The 20,822-nt window shown below is 43.8% G+C and overlaps 2 protein-coding genes across 2 annotated transcripts; one reads left to right on the top strand and one right to left on the bottom strand.

The window, feature by feature from the left end:
* Positions 1 to 743: 743 nt before the first annotated feature.
* Positions 744 to 17,089, bottom strand: LOC146709233 (homeodomain-interacting protein kinase 1-like). The gene is made up of 11 exons (XM_085457939.1): positions 17,084 to 17,089; positions 16,600 to 16,786; positions 16,270 to 16,388; positions 14,933 to 15,067; positions 13,696 to 13,856; positions 13,245 to 13,310; positions 12,704 to 12,871; positions 12,262 to 12,476; positions 12,056 to 12,168; positions 2,367 to 2,696; positions 744 to 1,929 (listed from the first exon to the last, which is right to left on the bottom strand). Exons 1-11 carry the CDS (start codon positions 17,087 to 17,089, stop codon positions 1,813 to 1,815), a joined length of 1,617 nt encoding a protein of 538 aa, XP_085314065.1. The 3' UTR covers positions 744 to 1,812.
* A 327-nt stretch (positions 17,090 to 17,416) lies between these two features.
* Positions 17,417 to 19,256, top strand: LOC146709232 (uncharacterized). Its single transcript, XM_085456257.1, has 3 exons — positions 17,417 to 17,890; positions 18,048 to 18,418; positions 18,546 to 19,256. The coding sequence occupies exons 2-3, from the start codon at positions 18,096 to 18,098 to the stop codon at positions 18,622 to 18,624; spliced, it is 402 nt and encodes a 133-aa protein (XP_085312383.1). The 5' UTR covers positions 17,417 to 17,890; positions 18,048 to 18,095; the 3' UTR covers positions 18,625 to 19,256.
* Positions 19,257 to 20,822: the final 1,566 nt, after the last annotated feature.

Raw genomic sequence — 20,822 nt, 5'->3', positions numbered from 1 at the left:
GCACATAGACACAGACCTCCAATGGCGCTCTAACACCTCTGCGGTTTTAATGAAGGCCCAGCAGCATCTCCACTTTCTAAGAATCCTCAGAAGAATGGACCTGAAGAAGGAGCTGCTGACCGTCTTCTACCGCTGCTCCATTGAAAGTGTGCTGACATATTGCATCGGTGTGTGGTTCTCCAGCTGCACCACAGCACACAGAAAGGCACTCCAGAGGGTCATCAATATGGCCCAAAAAAATCATTGGACATCGACTTCCCTCCTTGAAGGACCTGTACAGCACTCGCTGTCTCAAGAGGGCACGCAGCATCCTACGGGACGGTACACACCCAGGACACCGGGTGTTTAAGCTGCTGCCGTCTGGCAGGAGGTTCAGGCTGCTGAGGTCCCGAACAAATAGACTCAAGGACAGCTTTTACAACAGAGCAATAGGCCTGATCAATGCAAATAGCTGACCTGACTGGACTTTTTTTTGGGGGGGAGGTAACAACAGTAAAAACATTAACAATAATAATATTTATATTTATAACAAGGTGCAATAATGACTAATGTGCAATACAAATATACTTATTCTTTTTTTATTACTAAGTTAATATAGTGTGTGTCATATTATATGTAGTGCTGACGTAGGACAGTTTTCCAATTTCATTGTACTATGTATGACTGCGCAATGACAATAAAGAGTTATCTTAGAGAGAAAAAAAAAAAAAAAGAAAAGGAATGAATGAGGAAACGAGTCGCTGTGAATTTGAGGTTATTTTATTGGAAAACAATGAAATTGGATTACTTAGCTGAAACCTTTGTCCCTGAATTAGATCTAACAGCCTCTTTACTATACTATGTTAGGATTAAACACAGACGTTACAACACAAAACTGATGCAAACAAGGGGAAAGGAATTACTTTGGGGGAAAAAAAAAAAGCTGATAATCCAAAGAAACCAAAGATTCACCTCCTTTAAAAATTCAAAAACACAGTGACTGCTGTTCTCCAAACTTTAGTATAGAAAACCTTTCTGAGACGAAGTAAGCTGTACATGTAAAGGACAGCTGCACCTCTGGGCGAGACATAGCAGTATAAAGATCTCTCTTTGAGACACGGGATAATTCATGAGAACGCTAAACTGAGACAGTTTGCATACATTTAATCAGTCAGTCCTTGTGTAGCACAGTGTGCAAGTTTGTTACAACTTCCTAGCAAGCATTTTCAGAGCGTCACAGGGAGAAAAAAGGAAAATCTCCTTTGTTATGGAGAGGCGTGGGAATTTGGGGTGAAATTTGTGTGTTTCATCTTCCCCCCTCTCCCCAGCCCATGTGAGTTTTTTTTTTAAAAATATTTATTTCAAGGACATTTGATTTCCCCGCTCTTACAATTTAAAAACAGTTTTTCACATCATTTCTCAGACTGGGCATCCACTCTGAATTTCATAAATACATTCAGCACTCAGTTATTGTAGGTTTTTTTGTTGTTGTTGTTGTTTTTAAAGAGATTCTATTGCATAAGGACAATCAATCCTGGCTAAAAAACACTGTCACTACATTAACAGACTATCACATGTGCACTTAAATTAACACATATCCATCAGTTTTCACCGTATCTCTTCTTTTAATCCACATCTTCGTGGACCTCGCTCTTCCTACCTCGCACAGACATTAAAACTTAATTTAATAAACAGAAGACATATATGAGTAAACAAACATAAGGTACAGTCATTATTATATCACTAAAAACACAGGGCCTCAGTGGATTAGTGTGAAAACTTTATAATAAGGTTCACAGGAAGGAACAAGAGAAAAAAAAAACTAAAATAAAACTAAAAACTGTCAGCTTCATCAGTCTGGCAAGTCAGCGTCTTGAAGCTCCTCAAGTTTCGTTGCAGCTTGTGATAGGAGGAAAATCTCTCTTCACAGATAACCTCGAGATAAAACAGCTGTAAAATATGTTTCAACAACACCATATTAATACATCAGGATGCAATGGGGATAAAATGTGGACCATAAACAATTTAAAAGGGAAAAAAAGATAAATAATACAGAAGATCATTTCAATAACACTAAGAGTCCGTAAGAGCATATAAATGTGCTAGAGGTGAAACGCTGTCTTGTAGTTCAAAGCAGCAAACAATAAGTGACCAACAGTTACTCTACAGTTTAAAATGTCCCTTTGTGATATCATATGGGGAAGTGACCCCCCCCCCCCCAATTCTTTGTGCGAGATTTCCTACAAATATGGATACTGCGCGAGGCGCCTAGGGCTTAGCTGGTAGGCACTGTAAACCTCGGTTCGGGGCGTCACACTAACATAAGGAGAACCAGTGGCGAACTGATGCTGGTAGGCTGCAGGGAGGCCGTGCAGCAGGCTGCTCACCGAGTCCTTGCGACTGGCCGAGTCTCTCCTGGAGGAGGATGAGGTGTACGTTGCTGCATAAGCGGAGGGGGAGTGTCCGTGGGTGCTGTGACCACGGCCCAGCAGCTGCTCCGTGGCCTGAGAGGCTGAGGAGAGGGCAGTAGAGGCCGGGTAGGTATATAGGCTGGGGGGGGCGGCAGCAGCGGCCGAGCCGGACGCCAGGGCTGCCACCTCGGGGAAGCTGTAGTGAGAGGCTGAGACGGCCTGGTGGAACGTCTGCTGGCGACGTAACGATGAGTCGCTGTGGGAGAGCCCCGAACGCTCCTGAGATGAAGAAACTACTGTGTGAACCTTTGAAAATAAATACATACACTCAATCAGACGCTGGGTACAACATGCAAGAAGATTATAGTCTGCATCTACATCTTTGGTATCGTCAGTTTTTTGTGCCAAATGGGGAGGAACAAACAAACAAACCCCCACTTGTTTTTCCCCTCCCTTTTTTTGTGTTATATAACTGCCAGATAACAGATGAAGGTGCGCGCTTGAATGTTACCTACACCGCAGACAGCTTTGGGCTTATTAAAAGGGCTGCAATTATTCATCGAGTAACTCAATTATAAAAAAAGCGTTACCGTAACTGCCACAACTGTCAAACCACCTACTGAACTTGCTCCAACATGAAGAAAAGCAAACTCTGGATTTGCTCCCATCTACCGCACTTTGTTTTGCACAGTGAAAAATCTTAACAGCTACAGAAGTTAAAATAAACGCATGTGTGTGCAGATGACCTGTTAACATAGTCTGAGTGGGTGGGTCTAAAGGGGGGCATAGGGTGCCCTAGTGCACATTTGACTTTACTAATATTATTTTTAAGATTTACGTTAATATAAAATCTAATGCATGCACAAAACACACATAAAAACACATTAAATCTACCTCAGGAGATAGAATACTGTCACAACCCTTTTGCTCTCTTCTAATGTAAGAAAGCCTTCCAAGAAGCCTGAAAACAAGATTAACTTGGCATGTAAATACAATGAACAAAACAAAAAATATATATATAATCTATCTATATGTGGCACTATGTTAAAGACAGAGACATGAAAATAGTAGCCCCCCATTTTATTTGATGCTCAGAGACATTTTCTTTTAGTAAGGCCACTGCAATGTAAGTTTTACTGTTGTATAAGTTCCGCCAGCAGAGGGCGCTCGGTCCTGTACGCATCGGTAGCTGACGCTACAGTAGAAGAAGTAGTGTCAGTGATGAAGAGGCAGCGTACGGCCTGCGCGCCAAAGATAACTGATTGCCTTATTTTTCTGTTTTTACAGGTAAGCTGGGTGGTTGATAATATAAACAGATGTTATAAAAGTGACAGACAGCAGTGGCGATTAATGATAAATGTCTTGTTTGTGGCGAATGTTAAGCTAAAGAGCTAATTTCCAAGTTGGTCCAGTTGTTAGCCTGTGCCGATCAAAGTGTTAGACTGTACCGAAACTCTGTGAGCTCGGTGCAGGTGTATTGTTGGGTTAAAGCCACAAGATATATATTTTGCACAATAAGAGAAAGTGTGAATTGCTTTATGTTTAGTTCATGAAGAGTGAATGCTATAGAAATATGTTAAGAAAAACATTTATTTGAAAGAGATCTAGTTTATTAAATACAGTTAAGAAGACAGGTCGATAAATAGATTAAAACAGTAGCAAAAACAAGATAAAACTGTAACGAGTTCACTATGTTGTTCATGTGCATAGTAAAATGTATTTGTGTAATTTAACCAGTTTACAAAGGTGGTGCATGTGAATGTGAAACTGTATAAGTTACTTGTATAAAGTAATGTCGGCTACAGTAGAAGAAGTAGTGTCAGTGATGAAGAGGCAGCGTACGGCCTGCGCGCCAAAGATAACTGATTGCCTTATTTTTCTGTTTTTACAGTTTTCTGTAAAAATAAATATGTTGCACGGGAGATGAGTTGGCCCATCATTTCAACAGTGTAACATATTTTGGCGAGCCAGCCAGGAGGTGGCGCTAGTGAGTCAACACCATCACCAACCACCTTCTTTCCCAAGAGACGAACCTTCAACCAAAAGAAATGGAATCTCTGCAACCTCTGCGTGACGAAGTGAGTGCAGCCTTGTGGCAGTTGGAGAGAGAGCATCTTGTGGATGTCTGCAGGCGACTGAAATGTTCCGGCCTGGACAGCGCAGAGTCTCACAGCAAGACCAAGAGGACACTCATCAGGTTGGCAGAGGGCATGTTTGATGATGTGGAGAAAAGTGAGGAAGAGGATCAAGTGAAACAGTTTTATAAAGACATTGCTGTATACATCCAGAGACTAAGCAAAGGGGAGAGTCAGTCAGAAAGGGAACCCCAAGGCATAGAGTCTATGCAAAAGGAAGATCTTGAGAACACCGCATGTGCTACTCCAGTACATATTGCACATTACTCACCCAGAGCCCGACCAGAGGCAACGCGAACTCTTCAAGAGGTAACACTGAAGAGGGAGTTTAAAATCTGTGGGCAGATTGGAGAGCATGGGCAGAAGGACAAGCTATCCTATCTCAGCTTGATTCGCCAGATTGAGAATGGGAGTGAAAAAGGGCACTCGGAGACTGAAATTGTGGAAGCGGTAATTAGGGCCATTAGTCCAGGAACACCCCTAAGAGACATGTTGGAGATTAAACGTGGGTTAACACTTAGCAAACTGCTCACCATATTAAAGGGACACTATAGGGTAGACAGCCCCACTGAGCTTTACCATCAGCTCCTCAATATCTCCCAAGAGCCCAAAGAAACTGCTTTAAACTTTGTATTTCGTGCCATTGAACTTAAAGATAAGTTGTTATGGAAAGCGGCAAATGAGGAGACAGATGAACTGTATAGCAGAGCCACCATCCAGCGCAAATTCCTCCGCTCCATTGAAACTGGGCTGCTCAGTGACTCTATCAAGTATCAGCTACTGCCCCCCCTAAACGACATAACCATAACAGATGAAGAACTGATTGAGAAAGTCAATGAAGCTTCAAAGCTAGAAAATGAAAGATTTGAGAAACGGAAAAGGTCCACTGCAGCCAAGATTCCCAGGGTCCAAGAGCTCCAAACAGAATGCCAAACAGCCCTGACATCTGCTCAGAGCCCCTCCAAACCCAGAGAATCCCCCGCTACAGTGGCCATGACAACAGTGAAAAATAAAGAGACTAAGCCAGACACGCAGCAGATTATAGAAGAACTACGTAAAGAGATGAAACAAATGTTTATGGCTGTTATGGAAACCAGTCCCCGCCCCATGGCACCAAAGCAACGAGAAAAAGGCTGTAAAAAGTGCAAAGAAGAGGGGAAAGGAGAGAACTGCCTGCACTGTTTCAAATGTGGGCGAGAGGGCCACTACTCCCGTGGATGCCGAGCACCGAGACTGCCATCGGGAAACGGGGAGGGACTACTGAGACGGGACCAACAGTAGTCCAAAGCCCATGGTCCCATAATGAACAGTCAAGACCACCAACATCCTCCAAAGAAACTGCAACTGGTGTCCCATCAGCGATAACTGAGGTTCACTATCTACCCCCTCAACGGAAGTCACGGTTAGTAAGCCTGGTGGGAAACAGATGTACTGTGAACTGTTTTATGGACAATCACCCAGCTAAGGTGTTGTGGGATTCAGGGGCACAGTCCAGCATAGTAAATGAAAACTGGCGGCAAAACCACCTCCCTCACACAGTCGTCAGACCTGTTTCAGAACTGTTAGACAATGAGACGCTCACAGTGTTTGCTGCAAATGACACACCCATTCCCTACATTGGTTGGATAGAAGTCAGCTTCAGACTAGGCAGTGATTTGTCCCCAACCAGTGAGCTGCAAGTTCCAATATTGGTATCCAGTGACCCGGCTGTGGCCAGTGATCCCATCATTGGCTACAATGTCATTGAAGCTATCGTGAACCAGGAAGAAGTAAAGACCAAAGGAGGAAGAAAACAGCTAGCACACTATGTGAGTAAAGCATTTGAAATAACTGTACGCACTGCACATAATGTTGTCAAGCTTGTGCAGAACAGCAGTGAAGGCCCAGAGACAGGTGTGGTAAGGACTGGTGTAAGAAGAGTGCCTTTGTCAGCGAACCAAGTCACTACAGTTTATGTACGGGCACACGTTAGTTCACATGCCCGGGGCCAAGACATGCTCTTTCTACCTGATGGAGCTGACCCACAACCAGAGGGCATAATATTCAGTGATGTACTGGTGAAAATCCCAGACAGAAAAGTACCATATGTGCCCATCCCTGTGACTAACACCACAGACCACACCGTTTATCTGGAGAGCCGTAAAGTGATTGGATACCTTGAACCAGTAAAGACTGTATACACAGCTGGCATCCAGACTAAAGTAAATGAGCTGACACAAGAGAACAAAAATGGTACGGAGCTAAAGTCACACAACCCGAGTAACACACAGACACGAGAGAACCCACAGAGACCAAAGTCATGGGACCCACCAGTGGATCTCCAGCATCTGGATGAAAATCAGCGAGCGGCTGCGAGGAAGATGTTGCGAGAGGAATGTGAGGCGTTTGCATATGACAGTGACGATGTCGGCTGCATACCATCCCTGAGGATGCATATAAGCCTCCATGACACAAATCCTGTGAAAAAGACTTACATGTCCATCCCAAAACCCCTGCACAACGAAGTGAAAGAGTATTTGCAAGACCTGCTTAACAAAGGCTGGATCACACCATCACGGTCCCCCTACTCATCACCTGTGGTGTGTGTCCGCAAGAAAGACGGCACTCTCCGCCTTTGTTGTGACTTTAGGGAGCTCAACCGCAAGTCAGTCCCAGATCGCCATCCAATCCCAAGGATCCAAGACATGTTGGATGCTCTGGGCGGGAGCTCCTGGTTTTCTGTGTTAGACCAGGGTAAGGCGTACCACCAGGGTTTCTTGGATGAAGAAAGCCGCCCCTTAACCGCCTTCATCACACCCTGGGGGCTCTATCAGTGGGTACGCATTCCCTTTGGCCTGAGCTCCGCACCCGCCGAGTTCCAGAGAAGCATGGAGCACTGTATGGCAGGCCTCAGAGACACTATCTGCCTCCCATACCTGGACGACAACCTGGTGCACAGCAGCAGCTTTGATGAACACTTGGAACATATCCGCCTTGTCCTCCAGCGTTACAGAGAGCATGGTGTTAAGCTGACCCCAAAGAAATGTGAACTGTTCAGGCGAAGTGTGAAGTTTCTGGGAAAGCTGGTAACAGGTGAAGGCTACACAATGGACCCGGCAGAGTTGGCCCCGGTAATGGCGTTAAAGGAAAAGACACCTGCAACCGTCGGAGAGGTACGTCAAATGCTTGGTTTCCTCTCTTATTACAGGCCTTTCATCCCCAACTTCTCCCGTGTAGCCCATCCACTCTACAGCCTGCTCAGCCCTCCATCTTCTGAGAACTCTGGTCCAGTCTCAGCCGACAAGTGCAAAAAGGAAGTGAAGAAAAGTAAAGGCCACTTACCATCACGGGCGCCCGTCCAGTGGACAACCTCCCACCAGGAGACATTGAACCAGCTTGTAGATGCACTTACAAGACCCCCCATTCTTGGGTACCCCGACTTCACAGAGCCTTTTGTGTTACATTGTGATGCATCACAGGTTGGGCTAGGTGCTGTTTTGTATCAGCGGCAGCAAGGCAAGATGAGAGTCGTAGCATATGGCTCCCGCACCCTGAGTCCAGCAGAGAAAAAGTACCACCTGCACTCTGGCAAATTAGAGTTTTTGGCTATGAAGTGGGCGATTTGTGAACGTTTCCGGGATTATCTGTACCATGCCCCATCGTTCGTGGTGTACACTGATAATAACCCACTAACATATGTGCTCACTACTGCGAAGCTTAACGCCACAGGTCACAGATGGGTCGCGGAGCTGGCCAGCTACAACTTCACCATCCGCTACCGTCCAGGCAAGACCAACGCAGATGCTGATGGGCTGTCGCGAATGCCGCTGGACATTGACAGCTACATGAAGAGCTGTACAGCTGAAGTTGGACAGGAAGCCATAAGCGCATCAATGGAGTCTGTAACGGTGGAGGAGAGAGACCCTTGCCAAGGCGTTGGAGTTATCCAGGTGAGTGCTCTGAAATTAATCAAAGATTCTGACACTACCCAGTCTTTTACACCAGACCAGATACGCAGAGCCCAGGAAGCAGATGAAGTTCTGGCAAGAGTGCTCTGGTATAAGTCGCTGGGTAGAAGACCAAGTAGAACTGAGGTGAAGTCAGAGCATCCTGCAGTAGCTGCACTACTCAAGCAGTGGTTGAAGCTTCACGTCGACCAGAATGGTGTCCTGCGTCGCCAAACATCACGCCGAGAGCAGCTACTGGTCCCTAAAGCCTATCGTCCCCTGGTTTTTAAAGAACTCCACCAAGACATGGGCCATTTAGGGGTGGAAAGAACGCTCGACCTGATTCGAGACAGGTTCTACTGGCCGCAAATGGCGAAAGAGGTTGAACACTTTGTTACAGAAGAATGTGAGTGTCTTAAGAAGAAGAAACCGAGTAAGCAGACCCGTGCACCTTTGTCCTTGATCCAGTCCACTTACCCATTCCAGCTGGTGTCCATAGACTTCCTTCACCTGGAAAAGTGTAAGCAGGGCTACGAGTATATACTTGTTATCATGGATCACTTCACGAGGTTTGCCCAAGCCTATGCAACGAAGAACAAAGCAGCTAAAACAGTCGCTGACAAGCTCTTCAATGACTTTGCACTCAAGTTTGGCTTCCCGACCAGACTACACCACGACATGGGCAAGGAGTTTGAAAACAAACTCATGGCAAGACTGAAAGAACTCTCTGGTATCCAGGGCTCCCACACGACACCCTACCACCCACAGGGTAATGGACAGGTGGAGAGATTCAACCGCACCCTGCTGTCCATGTTGCGGACCCTGGAGGACAAGGAGAAGGATGATTGGAAAGAGTCGCTAGCTAAAGTCGTCCACGCGTACAACTGTACGAAGAATGAGGCAACAGGCTACGCCCCATATTACCTCATCTTCGGACGTTCCCCACGCCTGCCCATCGACTTGCTCTTCAACCTAAAAAGGGATGAAGCTCATGTGGACTATGATGACTATGTTAGCTGCTGGAAAAAGAGAATGCAGGAGGCGTACACAGTGGCTTCTCAAACTGCTACCAAGGAAGCTGCTCGAGGCAAAGCGTACTACGACAAGAAAGTTAAAGGGAGAGATCTTCAGCCTGGGGATAGAGTGCTCCTCCGAAATCTCACTCCTCGTGGTGGTCCCGCGAAGATCCAGTCCTTTTGGGAAAACCAAGTCTACAAAGTGAAGGAGAGGAAAGCAGATGACAGTCCAGTGTATGTCATCAGCCCTGAAAATGGCCAAGGCAGAGATAAAGTGGTGCACAGAAATCTCCTACTGCCCTGTGACTTCCTACCAAGTGAGAAGCCATCAACACAGACTGTTCAGCCCCAAAAAGACTCTCCGACTGTGACAAGGAAGAAGTTCAGACCTCCGCGTAGACAGCAGCAGCCAGGGAATGGCGACACATCGGATGATGACGACAGTGGCACCTTCCAGTGGTACCTCAGGCCGGTTCCAGGGAGACGACAGAGGCAGACTCCGCTTAACCCTTTGGCAGAGTCCTTCCAGCCTCATCTGAGTCTCCACTGTCAAGAAGAGGATTTGCCACTACAGAGCGAAGAGGATTTGCCACTACAGAGCGAAGAGGATTTGCCACTACAGAGCGAAGAGGATTTGCCACTACAAACTGAAGAGACTGGGCCTGGGCAGATCCAAGGCCCTGACTCTGACAATGACAGGCCATTGAGTGGTGATGCTATGACTGACATTCTAGCTGCAACTGGTGGTGAGACTGACTCTGTGAGGCAGCGGCCTCAAAGACAAAGACAGCAACCAACGGTACTGAGCTATGACACTTTAGGTCAGCCAACTTTGGTTCAGAGGAACTGTACAGTGACTATGGCTCAGGTTATTGACTGTAATGGCTTCTGGAGACCATGGGCTGTGGGAGTGTGTTAAAACTATGGTTGAATAGATGATGCACACAGAAATGTCAGGTGACATTTAATTTTGTGGGGGAGAGTGTGGCACTATGTTAAAGACAGAGACATGAAAATAGTAGCCCCCCATTTTATTTGATGCTCAGAGACATTTTCTTTTAGTAAGGCCACTGCAATGTAAGTTTTACTGTTGTATAAGTTCCGCCAGCAGAGGGCGCTCGGTCCTGTACGCATCGGTAGCTGACGCTACAGTAGAAGAAGTAGTGTCAGTGATGAAGAGGCAGCGTACGGCCTGCGCGCCAAAGATAACTGATTGCCTTATTTTTCTGTTTTTACAGGTAAGCTGGGTGGTTGATAATATAAACAGATGTTATAAAAGTGACAGACAGCAGTGGCGATTAATGATAAATGTCTTGTTTGTGGCGAATGTTAAGCTAAAGAGCTAATTTCCAAGTTGGTCCAGTTGTTAGCCTGTGCCGATCAAAGTGTTAGACTGTACCGAAACTCTGTGAGCTCGGTGCAGGTGTATTGTTGGGTTAAAGCCACAAGATATATATTTTGCACAATAAGAGAAAGTGTGAATTGCTTTATGTTTAGTTCATGAAGAGTGAATGCTATAGAAATATGTTAAGAAAAACATTTATTTGAAAGAGATCTAGTTTATTAAATACAGTTAAGAAGACAGGTCGATAAATAGATTAAAACAGTAGCAAAAACAAGATAAAACTGTAACGAGTTCACTATGTTGTTCATGTGCATAGTAAAATGTATTTGTGTAATTTAACCAGTTTACAAAGGTGGTGCATGTGAATGTGAAACTGTATAAGTTACTTGTATAAAGTAATGTCGGCTACAGTAGAAGAAGTAGTGTCAGTGATGAAGAGGCAGCGTACGGCCTGCGCGCCAAAGATAACTGATTGCCTTATTTTTCTGTTTTTACAGTTTTCTGTAAAAATAAATATGTTGCACGGGAGATGAGTTGGCCCATCATTTCAACAGTGTAACATATACACTGTATTATTTTTATTTTTAAATTGTTACAATTTCTAAAATTTATTATTAATTTAATATTTTTATTTACAAAAGTAATTCTGATTACTCAATTGATGGAATAATTAAATTACTAAAAAAACAAACAAACAAAAAAAACCAGCTGCAGCACTAATTGTGTTGTAAAAATAACAGCCGGAGCCTTAAGAGGAAAAAAACGAGGGGAAACTCCTGGTGCTTGACATAATGTGCATATAAAGCAAAACTAATGCTAAAATTAGATACTTTTAGATGTTCAGCTGTCCAATCACTGCATATGGTACAAATGCAAACCTCACCGAAAAAGTTTCAATACACGTTTCCCCCAGCAGAGGGCAGTAAATACACGTAGGCCTTTAATAACAGGATATTAAGAATCCTTGGGAAAAAATGTTTTATACCTTTGCTGGTAAAAGGTGCTAATGTCATAACTTATGACAGATCCTGACCTTTTCACTCAATCACATGATGACATGGTGCACTCTGATGTAGCTTACCTATAACCTTTACTCTCCTCATATTGCTACAATCAAAATAAGGGCCCAGCCTCCTGTAGTTGATTAGTTGCGTGGTTATGGACAAGGATTCTCACAAAACAATGTCCCATTAACACACATTAATTACTTAATGTAAAACCAACAAGATAAAACAAGCCTCACCTGGCTGAGGTTTAAAGGGTGCGACTGGCTTGGCACCAGTCCATGGCGCTCCACACTTTCCCCTGAACTGCACGGCTGTCTGTTAGAGGATCTCTTGGGCTTGATGTAATTCACTGAGAATTCAAAGCAGTAAGACATACTTAATTATGCTTTCACACTTCAGTTAAATACACTGCTAAAACTACAGCAGCACACGGGTGACTCACCAGTCTCCAAGCGTCCTCGGGACTCTGCTCCTCTCTCAGATGCCTGTGTTTTGACTGAAGGTGCCACTACTGCCAGAGACTTGGCCTGGCGAGATGACATAGTGCTTGCTGGGTTAAGAGTGCGTGGAAGGGGAGTCAGGGGGCTGGCGGTAGAGGAGTCCGAGTCGTGTACGGTCACACAGCTGATAACGTTGGTGCGCTGGCTCAGTTCAAGACTGTGGAGGAAGTAAGTAATTTCCCGGGTCATATCAGGCAAACGAGTACGTCAACAGCTTTCATTCTACATGAATTGGGTCCCAGTGCTGTCTATGAGCTCAAAGAAGCCTTGCTTTGCATTTCTCTCATTTACCTTGACATTCTGAAATTTCAACTTAGGAATGAAAGTGATCTGAGAAAGAAACACCACACCACTGTTCAGTGCAGAAGAGCATCCTGTTCTCACCTAGCAGGGTGGAACTTATGCTCATCCTCCGTGTCTGTGTCACTGTGAATCGTAATGATGCTGACCGCTGGGCTCGGCGTGTCCGAGATCACGATCGGCTGTGACAAGGCTGCGCTGGAGCTGGGTGGAGTCACGCCACTACTGACCACTGATGCAGTAGATACACCCCTACGGGAAAGAAAAACACCACCATCACCAACCATTGACTGTGTGTTCAACCCATCAGCTGCGGTACCACGAAGAAGACTTTAAATAAAAATTTAAAAATAACGCCATTTTCTTTGCTTCTAGTTTCAACTAGTTTTTACTCCCATAAGAAGGCTTTTTGTCTGAGTGGCAACACGTATCGTTTAGCAGAATACAGCAGTGGATGCTGTGCCCTCAGTGCAGGTATAAAAAGTGTCCTGTCACTGTTTGCAAGCGAAAGAACCAGTGTGGCAACCGTCACAGGCCCTTTAGCCATCTCTCCCTCGGTATGGTAGCTTAAACCCCAATGAGGACTCTTAAAATTAAACTGGAAGAAGAGCAGAGCTGTACCAACCTGTTTCTGTTCTCTCCACGTCTGGCTTTCACCTTCTTCCTCTCCTGCTGAGTCTTGGTAATGCTCCTATAAGGTCAAAGGTCAGACTAGTTTAGCCTTCATATTTGCCATTTTACTTCACCTTTCAATGCAGTATTTCTCATGTAGTATGAAATTAACCAGTTCTAGTGTTGCTACTCAACTAAACAAAACCCCCAAAAGATTTGTAGCATCTTATTAACTTATCTGAAATGAGTTAATTGGAGGCCAAAGTGTTTGCGTATGAAATAACAATAACATAGCATTTCAGATACTAGTTATGAAAAGCGATAGAAAGTTATTTAATATTTAATCGATTTCATTATTTTTATTCTAATTTAACCTGAAAGAAATAACATTGAAAATGATTCAGCTTTAAATTTGAGAAGCCCATCAGTCTACATGCATCTTTAACAGTTGTTGGTTGACCCACCGCCAGCTGTGTCCCTGCTGCGTGGCAGCATCTGAGTGAATCGTTTCCACAGGTGATTCGGTGACATTTGACTGATGGGCAGAGCCGTGGATGGCTACGCCTGGGACCTGCTGCCATGATGATGGTATGAGGATCTGTTGGGTACCAGTGGGCCAGGCCTGCTGAGAAAAAACAAACAGAAAAGAAAAAAAAAAACACAACAACCAACACTTGAGTACATGTAATATGGAAGACAAATTGTGTATGGATGAAAACAAATTATCTGATTGTTGGAATGGGCCAGACAAACTGAGCCATGCGGACATATAAATTCCAAAGACTGAATACAAAGAGGCAAGCCAATGGCCAATCTCTTCTACAGGCAAGAGCGCAAAGCTAGATAAGCGAGCAACCTTTCCCAAGCCATTCCTTAATTATAACATTGCCCTGCAACAAATCCACAAGATGATAATCATGCAAAGCACAAACAATGAAGCACTGTAAAATGTCAGATCAGGTATAAAGACAAGTAGGCAGAACCATGGTGCCTGTTAAAGAAGAAACACTAAGAGATTAGTTGAGTTCCCTGCTGCTAAACAGTCTGCTGATGATATGTCTTGGGAAAAGGCATGCCACATGTTCTGGGGCTGAAACAAAAACCAAACAAACACAAAAAAGAAAAAAGTATGTGTCAGAGTCAGACAGGCTGTCAGGACAGTTTAGAAGACTTTGTTGCTGCAGCCCCCTCTGCTGAAACCAAGGAAGGACATGACAAGAGAAGCTGCAAGCAAAGCGCAGACCAACTCAGCAACACATGCGCTCCATGCCCTCAGCAGACCTATGGGGAAAGACTGGGGAATGAAACTGTGAATGGTGTGGGGCGAGCATGAGTAAAAACGCAGTGTAAATTTGGTCAATTTTGCACTGTGGAGGGGGTTTATAAAATAAAGTAGTAATATAAAATGTGATGCCAGAACACACACAAAAACGTTTGATTTTCCTATAAAAATTTGCATCAAACGACCATAATTATGAAAGGTGACAAATCCACATGTGAAGAGGAACGATGCTGAAATACGATGTGTAAAACAAAGATGGGCCCCTTACAACGCGTGGCAGAGAGGGAGCGGAACACTTGCAAAGAAAACAAAAAAAAAAGAAAAGAAAAAAAAAGGAGAGCAGGGCAGGAGAGAGATGGCATTGTTAGTGGTAGAGGGAGTGTGCATGTCTTTCTTCGGGTATGTCATCGTTGCTTTACCAGCACTGTGGCTGTGTGTTCCAGGAGGGTAGGCCGACCCACCCCAGTGCCCAGCCCAAGGGGCAGAGAATACTGCGGGGCTAGGCCTGCTGGGGGTGGGTGCAGGGTGGCCACCATCAGGGGTGTGCAGGAACCCTGGAGGAGGGAGGGGCAGTGTTAAGTCATGACGAAAAGTAGCGCCCTTCAAGACTGATACAGATTTTTCTCTTTTTTAAAATAAAAACAGGCAGAGCAGATACACCCAGCTGCACAAGAGATGCACACTGGCACCGCTGGCCATCTGGAGACCTGGTCTCTGCAGAGTGCAGCAATTATTCCTCAATTTAGCAAACAGCAATTAACCAGCTTTTGGAGCCAGATGAGTCTCACTACACATGTGGCCTTTCTCCCACATAAAAAGACTGGGAATAAGAGGCCTGGCCAAAAGTGGTGATCCAGTCAGCTCTTAAAGCAAATTCAAGTGGAGACACACAGTCAACAGAAAAAGAAAAACAAACAGAATACAGTAAAGCCCAGGCCCTCGACTTATTTCAACAATTGCATTTAAGTAGCTAACATCTTATGCCCTAAATTCCTTAGAAGAACCCGATCTGCCTTCCTCCTGGCAGTAAGACCAACAAAAGCAGGGAGAATTTTTAGATGCACTCAGTATATCCACAAAGGAGCAAAACAAGGCATCAGTGCTCCGCAAACTGGTGCAAGTAACAGCGGGATGTTTCCAGATTTTTTACAGTAACCCCTGAGCTGAAATTATTGAATGACAGATTATTCAGAAAAAAAGAAAGAAAAAAAGGTGTATTTATGTACGTTTAAGTTACATCAGATAATAAAGAAAACCCAAATACACCAGACCCCAGTTACAACTTAACCTCATCTCTTCTTCCAGGAAATGTGAATATAACCTCCATCTATGTTCAGTGTTGGACCCATGGTCACAATAAAGACTGAATCCATTCACGGCACAGAAGCATAGAATTACAAATAAAACGGTGAAAAGTGAGCAAATCAGTCAAAGCCGCGGCACTTCTTTCTGCCTGCCCGTGTGTGCACTCCCACTCTCTTGCCAAGTGTGTGGCACGTCTAAAAGCGGAAAAGTTCTCAGGTAAAGGTTGCAAACAGTCACACACAACGCTTTTTTTTTTTTTTTTTTAAACAGTCATAACATCACCCACTGTAAATCCACAATCAAACTCACCCAAAAATAACTAGGGAACAGAAAAGGTTAAAAAAAACAAAAACAAGATGCTGTGTCTCTTGATAGAAAATTCATAAATTAAAAAAAACAACAACACAAAACTCAAGAATTCCTTCAAACGCTGGACCTTCCAAACTCTTACCTGTGTCAGCATACTTGGCTGTATCTGCAAGGACTGAGTAGACTGGTTCTGAGGTACTATCGGTACAGAGTTCTCCACCCTCACCGGGAAACTGGAACTCTTACTGGATGACTGCAGCCCTAGAAAACAAACGATGACAAACATCTCAATTATTAAAGGATTAAAAGGATCTACCATCTACTACAACATCTACAAATATTGTAGTAGATGGTAAAAAAAACAAAAACAAGACTTTGTTGGTACAGAAAGCCTGACACAAACCAGCACAGAGGATTCATACCTTTAATACTGAAATCAAAGTGAATGTTTGTAATCAACTTTATGACTTACCTTGGATAGTGGAGGGTGGACAGACGATGAGTGTCTGCTGGAAGGGTTCCGTCTGGCTACACAGCCCAGCAGGACGCGTTGGGATCGGGACACTCTGCTGAGTCAGCCCGGGAATGTTGATGGTCGCCTGCTGGTACAAAGCTGGCTGGTAGTTCAGCAAAGGCACCGCACCCGCTGCAGAAGGCACCTGTTAAACAACAAACTCTTTGTGTTTTTGTTCTCTTTTATTTATAGAAATGTCCAGCTTGTCTGTCGTGGCTCTAAGGAAAACACCCAGTGATTTTTCTTAGGGCTGTGCAGTCAAACACGCGGTCGTGTTAGTGGTGCTGGCTCACGCAATTGCTGATGATTTACTGTTGTGCATTGCATTTAGTAAAAGCTGGTTCTACTGTACTGCATCTAATCCTTCCACAGGAAGAAAACTCCGAAAGCAGAAGATTCTCTTGTTCGTTGCTCTTTTCTCGGCGCCATCTCAAAATCAGACCAACATGATGATTATGATGAGAGTGCGTTTGTGTGATTATACAGCAAATGCCCAAATTACCATGCTTCAATTAATCTTGTGTGGCATTGTCTCTGTTTTCATAGTAAAATGCAAATAAATTACCCTGCTCAGTGGGGCATTTAATAATAATATCTCCATTTGCTTAATGATGACGCAGTGGTTCAGTGGTCAGCGCCTCACAGCCAGAAGCTTCTGGGTTTTTGCAACTTCCTGGTGTCTTTCTGTGGGACGTGCCTGTTGTGTTTTCCCCTGAGTGGTTCGGTTTTTCTGCCAGCATAAACAAACGCATGCATGTCAGGTTTTCTTTTTTTTTTTTAAATTGGAAGTAAATGCTTATGAAGACCTCAAAGTTTGTAGAGTGAAAAATGTGACTTCCATGTAAAGTTTTTTGAGGGTTTAGACTAAAAATAATACATAGGTGGAAGTCCATTCTCTGACAACATCACATGCTGTTTTTATCTGCTGCACAGATAAAATCAGCTTAACAGTTCAACAAAACTCAAGTTTATTTTCTCTTTAAAAAAAGAAGTCAAATTTAGGTCCTCGTAAAGTTTTAATAGTCAACAAATGGTTAATAAAACAACTATGAAAGATACGTGGACTTGCATGCACGCACACCCTTTCTATAGAGTGAAGTTCCACAGAATGTTATTTACCTGAGGGCAAGACTTCCTTGGAAATGACACGGCCTCGTGATCAGGGAGGGCTTTAAAAAGCGTTCAACCAAACTGGCACAATACACCTCTTCTACACTCAGAGACGCAACGCTCAGCAGCAAACAAGCAAGTAAGTATTTCAAATGATTCTTAGATGATTTTGTTACTGAGCACCTGTTAAAGAAAAGCTGAATTTCTTCACGTTTCAGTTTTACATTTGTGAATATTTTATATTGTGTCTATTTTTCCCCTCCACTCACCTATTTTGTGTTTTTTCTGTATCGCAGAAAAAGCAGCCTTCCACGCATTGCTTATTCTGCATATCTGATACGAGCATGGTCACCGCCGAGGAGCTCGAGTGCTGCGTGTGCTGCTACGAGTATTCACGCAGCAACAGGATACCGCGGGTCCTCCACTGCAACCACACCTTCTGCGCCCCTTGTCTGGAGAGAATGTCCAAGCTGGAGGGTGCCATCTACACCGTCTCCTGCCCTCTCTGTCGTTGGATTACCTGCACCAGAGCCAGCTTGACTTTGCCAGGGGCTCTGTGGGTCAACACAGAAATCTGGGACCAGATTTCCACGGAGCAAAATCAGAATGAGAACCATTCAATGGAGGATTTAAAAGACCCAAAGTCGCTACTCATCGAGCACTCACTGTAAGTATAAGCTTCAGAACTGCGGTCCAGTTCCTCTGGGTTTTTTTGTTTTTTTTTTTGAGAGAAGTTGTAGTCTGTATCTTACCTAGAGATCTCAATAAATAAAATTTCTCCTCTTTCCTTTTAGACCCGTTTCACAGCATTCACGTTTGAAGTCCACACTCTTGAGGGTTTTCAGCTGCATGCCTCTGCAGAGCAGACACTAAGTGATTAACAGCAGGATTTGTACCTCTTACATGTTGTTTAATCGTAGACTGAAGTGTGCAAGACCGTAAAGTTTGCATGATCTGAGCTCCACGTAATGGACCTGCACACAGGGCTTCAGTGAGAGTTTGCGTCTTGTGAAGAGTGAAGGCCTGAAAGTCTTCCGTGCGGCTTGACTTTGTGTGAACTTGACTGTGATTTGGAAGGCACTGAATCTGCCTCCATTTAAAGTTGTGACTGTGAACCTTTTTGTTGTTTTATATCAGCAACAGCAAATGTACTAATGAAAAAATAAATCAGATCAGCACTGTTTATCTGAACAACGAAGATGATTTAAAGCATGATTTTTATAATATGATTTATTTTATAATGAAACTTTTTTGTCACTTTACCTGTTTTATACATTTTTAAGAAAACAGTGTCATTTTTGTTAATTTTTTTCTATTATAAGAATCACAAAAATGAAGGGTTTTAACTAAATACAGTGAAATGCAAACTGTCTACTATGTATGTAAATAGCCGTCTGTGATACAAACATGTTAATGAACATCATCTGTGAATAAAGTGTTTGGAACTGAAGGAGCACATGTTCAGTTTTCAAATATGGGAACCGTTTAATAAATGTTCAAAAGTATCCAGCACTCATTGTTTTCTTTGAGACTCTACTGTACTCTGCTGTGTTTATTGACACCAAGAGCCAGCTATCTCTGCACATATGTTACTATGTTTCACAATCGTATAAAAACCTTAAATCATTGACCGGTTCTTCAAATTTACCTGTAAAATGGGCCCGCCGGTGGGCCCATGGTCAATAAAGGGTTAACCATCGTAAAAATGTATCACCCTTCTATGCTGTATTCTTTCACACATGTACAGGTCACACTGCTTGTGAGCTTCCTGTTAAAATTAAAGCTCTCATCTCCCCTATTGTCTCCGCTCATGTCAGTTCCTTACTAATAACCAGAGATGGGCAGTAATGCGTTACTTGTAACAAACGTAGCAAACCTCCGCCTACCCCTCTCCTGCTTTACAGGTAAAAATAGAGCATATAATTAAATTTTTGCTTGATGCATAAAGTTAAAAGATTAAAACTGATAAAACAAGTTTTAAAAAGAGACTTCCATTTGATTACATTTTGTATGATGGATTATTCAGAAAAAGTAGAATTGGGCTGAAAGATCTATCGCTTTATCACCTATTCAGGTTGTAAATCGTGTTTTTAAAAAGTAACTAAGTAATTAATTACTTTTGAAATTAAGTAATCTGTAAAGTAATGGGATTACCCTTTGGGGAAGTAATTAGTTACTGATTACTTTTTCAAGTAACTTGACCAACACTGCTAATAACAATCCAGACCTGATAAGACTTACACATGGGGAAAGAATTTACTGATCATTTTACCATTTTTTCAAGTTACTATGAATTTCTCCTCGGTAGTTTCAGTTTAGGAGGAATTTAGATACATGTAGGTAGTTAAATTCATGAATATGGCCGTTACGCCAGGCTGCTCTTTGTTGACTTTAGCTCTGCTTTCAATACGATACTCCCGGACAGACTAATAGTTAAACTGCTGGAAATCGGACTTCCTTCTACCACCTGCCGCTGGATCAGAGACTTCCTCTCAAACCGTGCACAGAGAGTTAGAGTGGGCCTCATCTTTCCTCACCCCTCAGCCTCAACACTGGCTCTCCACAAGGCTGTGTACTGAGTCCCCTACTGTACACACATGACTGTGTTAGTACCCACCCAGACAACGCAGTCATCAAGTTTGCAGATGATACCACCGTGGTGGGGCTCATCTCTGGGGGAGATGAGACGGCGTACAGAGCTGAAGTTCAGAGGCTGACAGATTGGTGTGTAGATAACAACCTGGACCTCAATACCACCAAGACAAAAGAACTGGTAGTTGACTTCAGAAGGAGGAAGTCTGAGCTGCAGCCTGTCAGCATCAACGGGGAGTGCTTTAAAAGGGTCTCCAGTTTCAAGTTCCTGGGTGTGCACATAGACACAGACCTCCAATGGCGCTCTAACACCTCTGCGGTTTTAATGAAGGCCCAGCAGCATCTCCACTTTCTAAGAATCCTCAGAAGAATGGACCTGAAGAAGGAGCTGCTGACCGTCTTCTACCGCTGCTCCATTGAAAGTGTGCTGACATATTGCATCGGTGTGTGGTTCTCCAGCTGCACCACAGCACACAGAA

Source organism: Copadichromis virginalis, linkage group LG5, assembly GCF_057382275.1.
Source record: "Copadichromis virginalis isolate Kocher_CV1m ecotype Utaka linkage group LG5, C_Virginalis_male_GT1.1, whole genome shotgun sequence".
NCBI lineage: Eukaryota > Metazoa > Chordata > Actinopteri > Cichliformes > Cichlidae > Copadichromis > Copadichromis virginalis.
The sequence above is the reverse complement of the archived record's forward strand: the minus strand, read 5'-3'. Positions and strand labels throughout refer to the sequence as shown.